Source organism: Oenanthe melanoleuca, chromosome 20 (genome assembly GCF_029582105.1).
Source record: "Oenanthe melanoleuca isolate GR-GAL-2019-014 chromosome 20, OMel1.0, whole genome shotgun sequence".
In the NCBI taxonomy this organism is placed as follows: Eukaryota; Metazoa; Chordata; class Aves; order Passeriformes; family Muscicapidae; genus Oenanthe; species Oenanthe melanoleuca.
In genome coordinates this window covers 3,426,737-3,442,800 of record NC_079353.1, presented here as the reverse complement: position 1 = coordinate 3,442,800, position 16,064 = coordinate 3,426,737, and the positions used below count along the sequence as shown (strand labels likewise).

At 46.7% G+C, this 16,064-nt stretch overlaps 2 protein-coding genes across 2 annotated transcripts; one reads left to right on the top strand and one right to left on the bottom strand.

Moving 5' to 3' along the window:
• Positions 1–3,158: 3,158 nt before the first annotated feature.
• Positions 3,159–10,502, bottom strand: TUBB1 (tubulin beta 1 class VI). Its single transcript, XM_056507349.1, has 4 exons — positions 7,095–10,502; positions 5,549–5,657; positions 5,276–5,386; positions 3,159–5,156 (listed from the first exon to the last, which is right to left on the bottom strand). Exons 1-4 carry the CDS (start codon positions 7,149–7,151, stop codon positions 4,078–4,080), a joined length of 1,356 nt encoding a protein of 451 aa, XP_056363324.1. The 5' UTR covers positions 7,152–10,502; the 3' UTR covers positions 3,159–4,077.
• Positions 10,503–10,603: 101 nt separating this feature from the next.
• Positions 10,604–15,942, top strand: CTSZ (cathepsin Z). Its single transcript, XM_056507351.1, has 6 exons — positions 10,604–10,980; positions 11,531–11,694; positions 13,372–13,551; positions 14,121–14,271; positions 14,465–14,627; positions 15,081–15,942. The coding sequence occupies exons 1-6, from the start codon at positions 10,841–10,843 to the stop codon at positions 15,192–15,194; spliced, it is 912 nt and encodes a 303-aa protein (XP_056363326.1). The 5' UTR covers positions 10,604–10,840; the 3' UTR covers positions 15,195–15,942.
• The last annotated feature ends 122 nt before the right edge of the window (positions 15,943–16,064 follow it).

Sequence of the window (16,064 nt, the reverse complement as noted above, 5' to 3'; positions counted from 1 at the left end):
GTTTAAGAAATTAACCCAAAACTTTATAGAATCAGAGTTGTTTAACAGTTAAAAAAAATACAGATGACTGGGGTCCAGATCTTACTGCTGTATGCTGGAGACATACTGAAATATCTCATGAACAGTTGCTTTTTTTGTTCTGGTGGCTCTTCCCTGACATTACCGTGTGGATTGTTAATTGCAGTGGTTCTGGACTAAATGAGATCTCTAATAAAGCTGAAAATTATTCTGTGCTTTAAAAATGGTTTGACTTTAGATGAAAGGAAGCAAGCGAACTAGACAAAAGCACAAGGATTTGTTTAAAAGCCAGTATTTAATCACTTTAAGTGTTTTGTCTTAATTATTTAAATGAACATTAGGTTAGGACCAAATTGCTTATGTATCAAACTTGTCTAAATCTTCTAATACCTTTTTGCTTATTATATGTGGGGAAAATACTATTTTTCTTTGTGCCAATAGCTTCTAGTTTACTATGTCGTCTTTTATGGATTTGTTTAGAGCAAATTATTGAATTTCAGGTGTTTGTATCAATATCCAAAAGAAAATCATGGCAGGGCACCGTGTCCTATGGGACAGAACTGTCACAGCTTGGCCACGCACAGATCAACTCCAAAATGAAGAGAGTCTGTTAAAAAACATCACTGGCTCCACAGCTTGTAAATTGTTTGGGTTTTTTTAGTGTCTTATCTGGAAAAAAACAAGAAGTGATGGCACAGAGGGGTAAGATCAGATGTGTAAAACACACCCTTTAACCACTTGCTCGGATTCTTAGATTACAACAGGATTACTGAGGAAGGAGTTAATGTGTAACTAACACAAATGCTCTACGACTGGCCATGAGCCTCACAGAAAATCTGGACTTTAATTTATGTTCTTTAGGTAATTGACGTCTAGTGCACTTCTGGCAAATTACCAGCTCTGAACACTGAACCGACACACACAGACATACACACACTCCCGTGTTTGGACAGCCAGGCAGGCCCCGGCCGGACACAGGTGGAGCGGAGGCGGGATCCTCCCACACCGAGAAGGTCACACACCTTTCCCGCACAGCGCCGGCCGTGAGGAGCCGTGAGGAGCCGTGAGGGGCCCAGGCACAGCCGCCGCCGCCATGGCCCCTCCCACCGCCCCTCAGGGCCGCGGGGCCGCCCGGGCCGAGGGGAAGGGGCGGGGCGAGCCCGGGGCGCGTCAGGCGGAAAGGGCGGGAGCCGCGCGCCGGAACGGAGCGCTCTGATTGGTCGCTGCCGGAGGCGCGCGCCCGTGAACGGCGGCGCGCGTGAGCTGTTCCCGCGCGCTGATTGGCCGGCGGGCACGTCCCCTGCGGCGCGCGCTGACCTTGCCCGCGGAGCCGCAGCCATGGTGGCGTACTGGCGACAGGCCGGGCTCAGGTACTGGGACAGCCCCGCGACGGGGCGGGGGCGAGGGGCTGGCGGGGTCGCAGCAGTGCGGGGGGAACGCGGGTTTGGGCTGCGGGAGGCGGCTTTGGGGCCGGGCCCGGGTCTCACCGGCCTCTGTCCCCCCCGGCCGCAGCTACATCCGCTACTCGCAGATCTGCGCCCAGGCCGTGCGGGCCGCCATGAAGCCGCAGTACAAAGCGGAGGCCGAGAGGGCAGCGGTGGCCACGGTGAAAACGGTGAAACCCAAAAAGGAGTGAAATGTAAGTGGGTGGGGTGGGCTGGGTGCGCGGCTGGAGCTCTGTAGTGCAAGAGTGGCGTTAGCGATAGTCTGTAACTGCTGAGTCCATTAATCCCCGGTATCTAGAGATAATCGGCTCCGTTTCCAGCCGTGGGAGTGGAGGGCATTGCGGTGTGGTGCGAATGGGCGCGGGTGTCTGTGACCTGATTATGTGTGAGATGGGAAGCTGCCTGATTTCATTGGTGAGGTGAGATGTACTGTGTCAAACCCTGCATTGAACCACTTGTGGTTTGGTCATAGTTTTAAAGTGACTACACAGAGCAGCTGGGGCTCTGTAGTGATGCTCACAGGTTTCTCTATTATATTCACATTTCATACTTCTGCCAGCAGACAGCCTCTGAACTGCTCCTTCCCCTGAGCAGCAAATTCATTGTATGGGTTATCTGCTCTCTGTGAGACAGATACCACTTGTACCTTTATTTGTGCCATTCCATCCATCACAAGCAGCTGAAATATTTTCTGTTCTGGATAGAACAGCTTTTATTTCTAATCTGCGATTAAATATTATTACCTTTTGTTTGAAGTGTACCTTGTACACATTCTCGAATAACTTGTATTTTTAATCTCTTGTAGGAGCTGATCTGTGGTGAATAACAGCAAACTGCAAAGCTGTAGGCAAGCTCAAGACTACAGTGTAATGTCATCACATGAACTGTAGAACTTGCCTCTGTATGTAAATTGGTATGCTAATAAATGTAATTTCTGAATGTGTGGAAAGTCTTGTTCCTCTTGACACAAAGTTTCTGTTCTGCAGAGACATTTACTTTTTGATTCCCTTAAAACAAGAGACTGCTTTTAGCACAGTCTGGACATTCAGTAGCAACATTGTTTATTTTTAAGCCAAATCTCTTTTTGGATTTCATGCTTTTATTTCAGGTACCTAAATGAGTTTGATTGTTTAAAACTTTACTGCCAACTACATTTTAATGATTACTTTGGAAAAAAATCCTGGCTAAAATCTGTATTAGCAGAGAATATTAGCATAGTTTTGAAAACTGGAAACAGAATAATTGTGCCACGGCTGTGCTGCTGGGCATCTAATCTTGAAGGCTGAGACACTGAGCAGTGAATCAGGAATTGGGAGACCTGGTGCCATGTGAGAGGTGGGGAAGGAGACACAGGAATCTGAGTTAGTTGTTTATCCTCATTGACACACGTGGAAAGTAGGAATGGAGGGGGACACTTCTCTTGGCTGGGAAGCAAAGATGCACTTCAAGCTGTGTGGTTTTGGGGGAAGTTTTTGCATTTTCCTGCTGCTGTGTGTCCTCACAGCAGGGATGACATTGCCCAGTGCACAGGAGAATTGGCTTCAGGTTCCTCCATCGAGACTGAACTCAGACATGAGGAGTTACTTTCTTCAGAGTCCAACAAACCTTTTCATCTGAAAGTATAACTAATTCAAAGTTAGTTCTTGCAAGAAAAAACAATGGGGTTTTGTCTGTCAAATGTTTCAAGTGTAAAACTTTTATAGAATGGTATATAATCTTTATTTAAAATAATATTATAAATACATTGTTAAGTAGGCAGCTATGATGGCAAGAAATTTTTTTCACCAAAGGCAAAATATGGTTTTGTTTTAGTGACTGCCATGGAATTTACATTAACAAACTACAAACCATTCTATGTCATTTTTGTTGTAATGAATGTTAGGAAAAAAATTTACAGTAGTTAGTACCTAGGAAAAAAAATACCACACCAAAACTTTTACATAATGTCACAACTTAGTGTGCTAATGTAACTCATCCTGTAGTTAGAAATAGAAACAAACCACACCATTATAATGAATAAAGCTCTGCAATAATATAAGCCAGCAAGGTGATAGAACATTTAGAGTACTTATAAAATAAAAATGTGCATATTTAGTCATTTGGCCCCTGTTGTTTCTGCAGATGTACATCAGTCTGTGGAGTGATAAAAGAGTCACTACCTTGGAGGCTTCAGAGATGTGCACGTGTTCCTAAAACAGTGACAAGTTCATGATCAGCAGGGACTGTGTTTCCCTGAGAATAAATAAAAGTGATGAGCTGACAGCGTGTTTTGCTATTGCTTTTGATCCTGATCTATATACACAGGCACAGTGGCTGTATAGTACATTCAGTATCTGGTGATTATATTCTAAAAAATCCATTTACAGGAAAGGCTGGTATGACATAACATGTCTTCATAGTGGATCAGTTTTGGGAGAGATTCAGTGTCAACTGTTAAGACAGTAAAGCAGAGCTGCCCTTAATTTCAAAAGCAGTGTTGTAATATCAGAGATACTTGGCCAGATGCAGAGAAAAAGTTCTGAAGAAATGTGTTATTTTGGGTATGCAGATGATGGCTATTGCTTTGTCTTTAGTGAATGTGAACTGGCTCATTAGGAGAATGTTTTGATACTTTTTACTCTGCTTCCTTTTCTGGCTTGGCTTCTGCTTCCACTTCTACCTCCTCAAATTCCTCCACATCTGCAGTGGCATCCTGGTACTGCTGGTACTCGGACACGAGGTCATTGGTGTTACCTTCTGCTTCAGAAAACTCCATCTCATCCATGCCTTCCCCCGTGTACCAGTGCAGAAATGCTTTCCTTCTGAACATGGCCGAGAACTGCTCGGACACCCTGATGAAGAGCTCCTGGATGGCCGTGTTATTGCCGATGAACGTGGCTGCCATCTTCAGCCCTCGCGGCGGGATGTCACACACGGCCACTTTCACATTGTTGGGGATCCACTCCACGAAGTAGGAGCTGTTCTTGGTCTGGACAGACAGCAGCTGCTCGTCCACTTCCCTGGTGGACATCCTGCCCCTGAAGATGCAGGCGACGGTGAGGTAGCGCCCGCGGCGCGGGTCGCACGCTGCCATCATGTTGCGGGCGTCGAACATCTGCTGGGTGAGCTCTGGCACCGTCAGGGCCCGGTACTGCTGGCTGCCCCGCGCTGTCAGCGGGGCAAAGCCGGGCATGAAGAAGTGCAGGCGAGGAAAGGGCACCATGTTCACCGCCAGCTTCCGCAGATCCGCGTTCAGCTGGCCCGGGAAGCGCAGCGAGGTGGTGACGCCGCTCATCGTCAGGGACACCAGGTGGTTGAGGTCCCCGTAGGTGGGATTGGTGAGCTTTAATGTCCTGAAGCATATGTCATACAGAGCTTCGTTGTCAATGCAAAAGGTTTCGTCTGTGTTCTCTATCAGCTGGTGGATGGAGAGGATGGCGTTGTACGGCTCCACCACCGTGTCGGAGACCTTGGGCGAGGGCACCACGCTGAAGGTGTTCATGATCCTGTCGGGATATTCCTCCCTGATCTTGTTGATGAGGAGCGTCCCCATGCCTGAGCCTGTGCCACCGCCAAGGGAATGGATGAGCTGGAATCCCTGAAGGCAGTCACAGCTCTCACACTCGTTCCTCACCACATCCATGACGTTTTCAATCAGTTCAGCACCTTCTGTGTAATGGCCCTTGGCCCAGTTGTTGCCAGCACCTGAATTACCTGTGAACAGAATTACAGAAAGAACAGCCACAAAGTTACAGGAGAATTTTTAAAGGACTTCCAAGGCCCTTTTGGGACAGTTGCCTGCAGTCAGTTTGCTGGCAGTGTGCTGTGCATACCGTGGATAAAGTTGTCAGGTCGAAAGAGGGGGCCGATCTTGCTGGACCGGACACTGTCCATCGTCCCAGGCTCCAGGTCCACCAGGATGGAACGGGGCACGTATTTATGGGCTGGAACAAAACAAAATGAATGCAAATAATTACTGCTACTGGTCAAAGAAACAGGTTTACAATCCACTCTGAAAAGTCCAATCCACCTAGAGTGGCCTAGGCTTTTTGTGGGTTTGTTAATTACTTATTTTACCCTCCCTGTCGGCTCTGCTGAGCACTTACAATAAGCCTCATTGAAGTACACGTTAATTCTCTCCAGCTGCAGAGGTGAATCCCCACGGTAGTTCCCAGTGATGTCAATCCCATGTTCATCACCAAGCACCTCCCAGAACTGCAAAAGGAAAGAGGTACAACACACTGAGAATGATTTATTTATTTTCAGCATATGTTCAGCACCAGCCCTGGGAACTGTGCCTGAAGCAGGGGATGCTTTGCCATTTACTTACCAGATCAGAACAGGGATCCTTCTCTACCCCTCCAAATAAATTCAAGGGGAATGCTTAGCAGAGCATTTATGCTGCTTAGCTATGACCCATGCATTGATAGGTGGAAGCCCTCAATTTGTTCTCTTTATAGTAAAAGAAAATTGATGTTAGTTTAAAAGTTTAAATAACAGTTGCAACTTGGTATGAACTTAACAAAAAGATTGTGAAGGTGTGGATTAGGGAGTCCTGTCATACACAAGTGTGACCATGGCATGACAAAGCTGGCACAGGCAAATTTGTATGTGAGCAAGGCTTTCCACAAACAGCTGCTGGTCCTACACGTCCTATCTTGACACTCATATGGATTTGCTCTTATGCTGGGCTCTTATCTGGGCAGCAGCCACAGCAGTGTTCATGCAGACACACCCACCCACTGTAATGACCAGGCTTTTCTAATATGAAAGGTCTCCTGGGTGAGCATCCAGTCCCATTTTGAGTGTACAAATACACCACTGCCAACAGGTACATGCTTCATGTTTCATTAAAAGGAATCAAGGTTAGGTGTGGGAGAAAGGAGAAATAACACAACAGAACAATCCCTCAACTATCCCATGTCATAAAAGACCTCCCAGCCCAAAATAGATAATCTTTGGACAATTTTCTACATATCAATTAAAAATAAAAAATAAAAAAAAAACCAAACATGGACATCACACAGCATAGTAATTGAGGTTTTTTTTTTTCACTTCTAGCCCAGAAAGTAGCAATAGTGACTACTCCCTATGTCACAAACATACCAGTGTTTGAGCTACACAAAAATACTCCAGTGATATCTGCCTGTCTCTCACAGGAAGCCAGTGACACTCTGTGTCATTTTACACTCTCACACAGGTTATGCTGTTCATTAATATGATCCCATATGATCTTTAAGACCCCTTCAACCCATACCATTGTATGATTCTGTGATATTTAAGAATAAAATGTGGCAGAGCTGCTCCTGCATGGCTGAACTAAAGTACCAGCAACACAACTTCACAGCCCTGGAATTACTGGCTCTGTCACTTGCCCCAGTATCTTGCAGAGTCTGTGAGTTCCTCCTGGGAAAAAGAGTCCCAGCAGGAATTATCTGGTGCACCTGTAATCACTGGGCCACAGATATTGCACATGAACATTAAACTTTGCATGAGGATTAAATCCAGCTTTTACCTTTCATACCAAAATACTCATGTTCCCTGCCAACATGCCAAGGCACCTGTCCCTCCCAAAAGTCCCCATCCACTGATGATGTGTGACCTGCTACCTCTGACCTCCCACTAATGATCAGTGCTGAAAAGAGACCTTACCTTGGCTCCAATTTGGTTCCCACACTGGCCAATCTGCAGGTGCACGATTTCACGCATTTTGTGCGGCTCAGACTGTTGGTGGCTACAACCTCGCCCAGGCTGCCCAGACCGAGCCCTCTGCCTGCTGCTCTATCAGCTGCACCAGCACAGCCCAGCCCCGGGGGCCCTTTTATAGCCGAGGGAGTGTCACTCAGCCAGCCAGGGGAGTAGCCAGCCCCAGGCACTGCACCAGGAGCCAGGGGCCTCTTTGCTGCCTGGTACAGGTACAGCAGCACAGGTGCACCACTGGGTGCCTTGGAAAGCAACACTGTCACATGCACCCCTTCCCAGTTCTCTGTGCGTGTGTGGTGCATGAATATATGTGCATATTCTGTTTGTGTTTCATTATTTTGTATTAGACATAATATATATACAAATATATGTGCATATGTAGAGATTATAGCCCAAAGTGAGTGATCTTAATTTATTAAACACATGTGCTTCTGCCACATAATTTAAATTTTAGCATCATATGAGTCATAGAGGACAACACCCATAATAAAAATGGCAACAACTTGTGAGCAGGAGCCTCCTATAATCACAACATTCAGTGTATTGCAAGGCTCCAGTTCACTTACAAGCATCGTTCCTGATGTTTGACTGCACGAAGGAGGGGGACAGGAGCAGTAACAAAGAATACTTTGAAACACATAAAAATAACACTATACTCTCAGTGATGCATGGTTTTTAAGTAGTCATAAGAATCTGTCATTTTTAGCCAAAACTTGAATTAACTTGTTACTAACTTGCACAGATGCTCTTTGTCTCTCCCTTTCTCTCTCTCTCCCTTCATTTCCTGACATTAAGAAATACAGCATTTCTAATATTTCTTAATTTCTTATGTTGCAGATGTACTTCAGAACATGCCAGGAAAATGCTAGAGGTGAAACCCCATTTCACTGAAGTTCTCTGAAGTGAACTGTAACATTCACAGAGTGAAACATCTCACTGTGCTAAAGGAAACGATGTGAGGCAGAACAAAACACAGCACAGTCATGTTTGGCTGCTGATAACCAGGACCAGTATCACTGAGCAGCAGAAACCCAGGATAAAATGACTTCTGAAAGCCTAGAGCAGTTTAATTAAATGTCAAATGGCTTCACTGCCTTGTAAGTGTTCATTTTAAGGCTAGGGAAAGGAACTATAATTAGGAAAGCACCTTAAACTATTTTGCATAATAAATAAAATGGGACAGTGGAAAGGCTTGACTCACTGAATGTAACTACTTACCACTTTATGGGCTGCTAGAGATAAGGGATTTCTGAGCTTCCATATGGTTCCAGAAGAAAAATCAGCTTATTCCAGGCTTCCTCTCCACTTGATGACTTCCACTTCTCCCACCAGCCAATGAAGGGACAGACAACTGCCCCTGACACCAAGTTCAGCACCAGAAGTGCATTGTAAAAAGTAGAGAGCAAACATCCATCATCCTGTGCCATGCTATGAGCATACTGAGTAGGGAGCAATAAAAGGAAGACCTTAAATTCAGGTAGATTAATTTTCTTTCCTTAAAACACAATCATTTTATCATTTTTCCAAAAGATAAGTGTTCTCTAAGCCATTCAGTTTACCCAGCAAGACACACAAAACGTTCTGTTCCATTGCTACATTGTCAGTATTTCCTACAATGGCTTTGGATACCTTCTACAATTCCCTAAGAAAAATTGTTGACATTTACTTTAAAAGCTTATCCCATTTTACTTATGCACATTTCATACTTGTTTTCTCCAGCCATCCTTAGCTAAGAGCAGTAATGCACATCTGAGTTGTATATTCAACTGCTGTATTCTGAATAGGAGCTGCCTTGACACAATGTTAGCAGAGAGCTGCTGACACTAAATAAATACTATTTAAAATATGCAAGTACTCACAATAGACACAGCTTAGGAAGAGGCTGAAGGTGCTAAGTCACTGTCCAAAAAATCTGACAAAATCATTTCAGCAATAAATATATTTGCTGAGTACATCTCACAAGGAAAGGGGGGAAAAGGAAGTGAAAGAAATATGCAATCACTCAGTAGGGGTTTTTCCTCTTGCTGAAAATAGCTCCCTACAATCATGTGCCTCCTCTGAAGCGCTTCCTTAGACAGTCTTAAAAATTCTGGCACATGACACCAGGTAGCTGAGATGCTTTGTGGAGCAGATGTGGCTTTGGGCCTCTTTTCCCTCTCCTCCCCACCTGCATTTCTGTGAACCCTTAAGTCTGACTTTATCCCAAACCCAGCCTAGCAGGGGCCTGTTTCTGTGCAGGCTCAGTTGCAGCCCGTCCCTGCTCAGCCCTGATCAGCCCTGAGAAGCCCCAGGCCTGTTAACAGCCCGAGGCACTTCCCAGGCACTGCCATGGCACATGTGCAGCTGCAGATTAGCACAGAGGCGCTGGGGACAGAGGGCTGTGCTGGGTGGGCTGGCCCAGAGGGACTTTTGGCACTGGGGAGATTAGGAGCAGCCTGGCACAGCTATTCCAGGGTCTCACACTGGCTATTATCAGGCTGCCCACTGCTTCCAGTGCCTCCAGAGCAGATACCACAGCCCTGGTGATGGGCTTGAGCTGAGACCACAAACACCAGGCTTTTGTGGTTCCTGGGCTTTTTGTTGTTATTTTCTTGGTTAATGTTTGGGGTTTTTTAACACTACCCCCAATAAATATGCACGTGCAAGGAGGCATTCTGGGATAATCTTTTTTAATGGTTTGCTTGGAAGGAACTGGCTTTTTAGAGTAGCAGAGGAGATTGTTGAGAGGAAACCCTATTTAATTTGAGATAAGCCTGGCTACAGGCCATCAGATAATTTCAGAGAGATCTGTGAATGGCTACCAGACAAGCTGATGCAAGTCTTAACGAACCTGGGCTAGCTGAATCACCCTTAAGAACGATACCAAAAACATTGCATTCATCACTCAGGCTCCAGTCTTGCTCTGCTGTTCCTTTTGGTGCATTGGTTCTCTGTGCCTCAGTTTCTCTATTCATAGTGAGGAGCTAATAAATCTCAAGCCCTCTACAAAAAGTGCTGAAAGCTAAGGAAGAGAAGTGTGGAGGGGAGAACTGTCTGTGGTTTACTAAACCTGTTTATCAAACATGAAAGCTTCTAGCTAATATATGGAAAAGAGAGTGGTAATCTATTCACACAGTCACTAGAAGCTTCTGCAAGAAAATTAGGAAACTATTTTTACTATTGACTAAATCTTCTAGCAAATAATAAAGATGTTTGAACCCTAAGGAACAGCCTAGAAAATGGACACTGGGCTGTGTTCCTTTGTAAATTGTAGCATTAAAGGGCTTGAGAAATCCAGAACTCGAGACCAGGAAAAAAACACAACCTAACAAAAAAACAGTCACAGTGGCCAGCCAGAGTCTAGCACAATGCTGAGGTGTTAGGCCAAAGGTAAAGAAAACCTGTCCCAGGTACAAGACCTCTTGTACAACCCGTGTGACCAAATTTTTGAGCGTGCAAGCTCGAAAGGTCGCTGAGGGCTGGGAAGGCGGGATCTCAGCTTGTTCCTCGTTTCCCAAGAGATCCATCAGAGACAGCCCAAGGCGGTACCGGCACGGGCTGTCCCTGTGTTTGTCCCTGTCCCTGTGTCCCGCTGTGCCCGCCCGCCGCAGGTGAGCGCGGCCCCGCCCGCCCGTCCCTCCGCCCGTCCCTCCGCTCCTCCCGCCGCCCTTAAACGCCGTTGGCGGCCGCGTCCCGGGCGCTGCCGCTGTCCCAGCATGGCCACGCTGCTCCAGCCCCTCGTCCCGCTCCTGCTGCTGCTCTGCGGCTGCCTCTGCCCGCCCGCCCGCGCCGGGCTCTACTTCAGGGCAGGGCAGCGCTGCTACAGACCGGCCCCGCGCAGGGACCCCGGCCCCAGGTGAGCCCCGGCCGGGCGGCGCTCCCGGCCTGCGGCGGAGAGAAGCGCTAGGGAGGCACAGCCGGGTCCGGGGGTTCCGGCCCGTTCTGGCCCCGTAGGATTCGGGGGTTCTGGGGGTTCGGGCCCGTTCTCCCCCGCCGGGTCCGGGGGGTTCTGGGGGTTCGGGCCCGTTCTCCCCCGCCGGGTTCGGGGGGTTCTGGGGGTTCGGGCCCGTTCTCCCCCGCCGGGTTCGGGGGGTTCTGGCCCCGCCGGGTTCGGGGGGTTCTGGGGGCTCGGGCCCGTTCTCCCCCGCCGGGTCCGGGGGGTTCGGGCCCGTTCTCCCCCGCCGGGTTCGGGGGGTTCGGGCCCGTTCTCCCCGCCGGGCTCGGTGCAGCGGTCACGAGACTTTGGGGCCGGAGCGGTCACGCCGCGGTCACGTGACGCCGCCGGACCCTCGCGGCCCCGTTACGAAACCCGGTGAAATCTGCGGGTTTTTTTAAAAACCAAAAACCACCGTCCCGTCCTGCTCCGGGGGCTGCCCGCGCTGCCTCCCCGCTCCTTCCCCCCGCAGGACCTACCCCCGCCCGCACGAGTACCTGGACGTGTCGGCGCTGCCGCGGAGCTGGGACTGGAGGAACGTGAACGGGGTGAACTACGCCAGCACCACTCGGAACCAGCACATCCCCCAGTACTGCGGCTCCTGCTGGGCCCACGGCAGCACCAGCGCCCTGGCAGGTACGCTCGGGCTCCCCTGCCGGGCTGGCTGCCGCTGCAATCGCGAGTTTTTGGGTAACAATGGAGTTTAACTTCAGGTTATTGACAGCTGGTATGAAGTGCTAAATCACTGCAGTGACTAACGCAGCAAAACCGAGGCTGAGATATCTGTGGGCACACCACAGCAGTGGCAATGCCCAGGCTGAAGGCAAGGAGGAGGGTTTGTTTCACAGAAAAAGTGAAGTGGAGTGAGGCTGTCTCCATCTTATCCAAAGGCAGCGAGCAGGGAACGCTGGTGTTAAATGCAGGTTAAAAACCTGTTTGCAGAGGAATGTGGCCACAGCTCCTCCCAAACTGCTCTTTAGGTCCTGGGGTAAGAGCTGGGGTTGCTGCCCTCCCCTCGGAGTTGTGGTGATGGCAGCAGCAGAAGCAAAAAGAGCTGTCAGGTCTCCTTGCCCTTTCTGGTACCTCAGCAGGAGCTCTCCAGCCATGCTGGGAATGAGGAAATGAAAGAAAGAAGTTGCCTTTTGTGGCATATTTGCTACAGGAGCCCTGTCATTCCAATGAGCTGACCACCACAGCAGACACACAAGTCTGATTTCAGCAGGAATCTTCAGCCTTCTTCAGCCTTTTTCTTAGTCAAGGGGAAGTAGTTTGCTGCAGATGAGGAAGTAGTGGCTCTAGAGAGAATACATGATTTGCATGCAGTTATGTGCTGGAAGGGCACCACTGGCACAGGGAGGCTGAAGGAAAATTACCTGTGAAGGAGAAACAGAAGAAACTGGGGAGAAGGGGGAAGACAAGGCAGGTGTGAGCAGACAGCAGGAATCATGCAGAACACAGAGACATGACATGATATATGCATGATATATATATGATATACATGACATATGCATGTATGACACCTGCCAGGATGGAGTACTGGGATAGGTAAAATACAGCAACTTGCAGGAAGATTAGGCTGGGATGATAGCTCCCTGTTCTATCAAGTATATTTGAATGTTTTTGGTACTAATAGGATTTAAAGTACTACAGTGGCATCAGTTAAGACTGTTAATGCAGAGAAGCAGTTTATAAATACTCATCAGGAAGCTTTTCCACCAAGTAAGCTTGTTGTTTCTGACAAAATAAGGCAGCAGGGTGATGGTGCCTGTGGAGATGGCAGGATAACAGTGAGATGCTGATGTAACAGCAAGGAGATAGCTCTGGAAGCTTTCTCCTGCATTAAGACTGTCTCACAGAGCCAGCAGCCTGTGCTCCATAGGCTTATGTTTATGCACGGGCTTTATAGATAAATCTCTACTCCTGTAAAAGATGCTGGTCAGAGCTGTTTTTATGATGAAGACTTTTATTTGAAAAGTCTTTGCTGTCAAAAGTCAGGAAACAGATTTGGAAGTTCTCAGAAGCTCTTCAAGGGCTCTTCAAGGCTTTAGACAGATCTTACTCATCTCCATGTTTTTGCTGAGTTTTTAATGGAAAAACCCCTCCTAACGGAAACCCACAAGAATAACTCAGCCTCTGGTTTGAATTAGGTCACGCTGTGTTCCTCACTGCAGACAGCAGAGGCTTTTCCTACCACAAGTGCTACTGTCTGCAAAAAGTTACAGGTTTGATGAAGAGGAGACAGTTTCAGAACCAGTTGCAGTGTGTAGCCACCCACATATTCCAGTAGCAAACCCCAGTTTGTTATCCTTGCAGACCGAATCAACATCAAGAGGAAAGGTGCTTGGCCTTCTGCCTACCTGTCTGTGCAGAACGTCATCGACTGTGCGGACGCGGGGTCCTGCGAGGGCGGGGACCACGCGGGGGTCTGGAGGTACGCGCACGAGCACGGCATCCCCGACGAGACCTGCAACAACTACCAGGCCAAGGACCAAAGTAGGATGGCTCTGCTTTGCTGTAGGATTCCTTCTCAGGTTTAGCAGATCTTAGTGGGTTAAAAAAAAAAAAAAATTCTTGGGTTTTCAGAGTACTGGTTCCTGCCGTTTGACTGACAGAATGGGTTTTCTTTACGGGCCTGTGTGTGTCTCCTAGTCCAGACAGACAGTGTAGCACTAAATCATGCTCAGGCAAGTTTGCACAGTTGAATAGTTTTAACTTAATCTCTTAAATCCATGACACACAATCTCTAATGTACTGAAATATTTGCAAGTGTCACCTGAAGCTGAACAAAGGTGAAATTTAACCTTTGGCTGGTCATGTATGACTGGAATGGTTTCTCTATGTCCTCAACGAAGCATTTATACCTGTGAAGTAAAGAACAGTAAGTGGTGATAATAGGCACTTTGAATTGGGTTTTCAGAAAATAATTGAGTTCAACAGAGTGTAATTATTTATTAATAATTACTCTGAAGTTATTAATATCTGCCTCAGTGTCCTACCATCACTTCACTTGAAACACCTTCCTGCAGATGGCCTCCAGTGGTAATCTCACCTCTGTTTTACAGAGTGTAAGAAGTTCAACCAGTGTGGAACTTGTGTCACCTTTGGAGAATGCCACGTGATCAAGAACTACACTCTCTGGAAAGTTGCTGACTATGGGTCTGTCAGTGGAAGAGAAAAAATGATGGCAGAAATCTACAAGAATGGACCAATTAGGTAAAAAAAAAAAATACATGAAACTCAGTGTACATTTTCACTCTAGCACATGTCAGCAGTTCTGCATTAACATGCAGAGTTTAGTTTGTATATCAACTGAGATCAGAATTCAAAATGCAAGAAAACCAGATGGTTTTTAGCCAGGCCCTGCCCCTGATCCCTCTGTATGAAACCTCTCTCTGTTTTCTTGCAGCTGTGGCATAATGGCTACTGAGAAGCTGGATGCCTACACAGGGGGACTGTACAAGGAGTACAACCCCTCACCTACAGTGAATCACATCGTGTCTGTGGCTGGCTGGGGAGTGGAAAATGGGACAGAATATTGGATAGTTCGTAACTCCTGGGGTGAGCCCTGGGTAAGGAGACATGGGAACACACTTCTGGCTTTGGAGGGAGGGTGGGGTTTGTTACTTGCAAAACTACAGCCTGTGGATATAAAACTGAAACTTTCTTTGAACTAGACTAACAGTTTAAAAACGTTCAATGTTAAACCCAGTCTGAAGACAAGGATATTTGGCCAAAGCTACCTGAGTAATGTCTATCCCAAATTCTACCTTTCAAGAACATGCAGCTCCTGTTATGGGCAACTGGAAATTCCTGTTGCAGGCAAAAATCAAGTCACGTACCTGGGCTGGATGAGTGGGATGTAAATTCACCACAGCAGGTTGCCCCATGACTCCAGGGTTACACTTCAGCTTGAGTGGATTCCTCTGTTCACTTAAATCACTCATATTTGGCAGACAGAACAGACTCACATAATTTCTACAGTTGTGTTTCCTAATTTACAATGCAAATAAAATCCTTTACAGGGTGAAAGAGGATGGCTGAGGATTGTGACCAGTGCCTACAAGGGTGGGAGAGGAGGAGACTACAATCTGGCTATTGAAGAGGACTGTGCATATGGAGATCCTATACTGCCTTGATTCTTCATGGTACAGCTTTTGATTTAGGTACTTTGTTTGGAAGCTTCCCAGCACAACCTCCTTTTGTTTAAAGAATAATAGCCTGAGACTCTTTCACAGTTCAACACCATCAGGCAGTTCTGCAAAATTAGCCCAGGTGCAACACAAAATGCCTTAAAAAAATACAGAACTGCTCTAATTTCATTTACATCTTGAAGTAATTCACCCATGAAGGAGCTGTCTACCTTGATGCACAGTATTAAAATCACACTGACTGAATCACAGAACCTGTAGGTGTAAATATCTATTTTTTAAAAATACAAATAATGTAGATGTACTGGAAATATATACTCAATATTTGGGTCTAGAGCTTCTTTTAAATTCTGTGACAGTACTGACCAAATATGTTGCAATAATAAAAAGCCATGGTAAGTGTGGGCATGATGAATCCAAAATATTAAACCCTGTTTCCTTGACCTCCTGGTGAAACAGTGGTGTTGAAAGTCTTAATAATGAGGTTGCTTTTATCCACCAAAATGATATAATGGGAATTACTTTGATCAAAAGACAGTCTAAATACTTCCTACTTAATTAGTCTTGTCTTTGCTCAAATTTCTTGCTTGAATATGTGACTGTGCCCATTTTCTCCTAAAGAGGCAAAATATAAGTTGCCATAACCCAGAACACTCCTCACTGACAAATCAGTGCCATATCAAATGTTATTACCTGGCATTGCTAACTGTGTTTAATAAACTGACTTTTTCTCTTACATGACTGGGTATTTATTGTAAGAGCTTATTAACAGAGGTGTGTGGTTGTCTCCATGTGGATGGTGTTGCTTTCACTGGACTTTTTCTTGTGAAAGGCCTGATGGACACATCTATACACCAG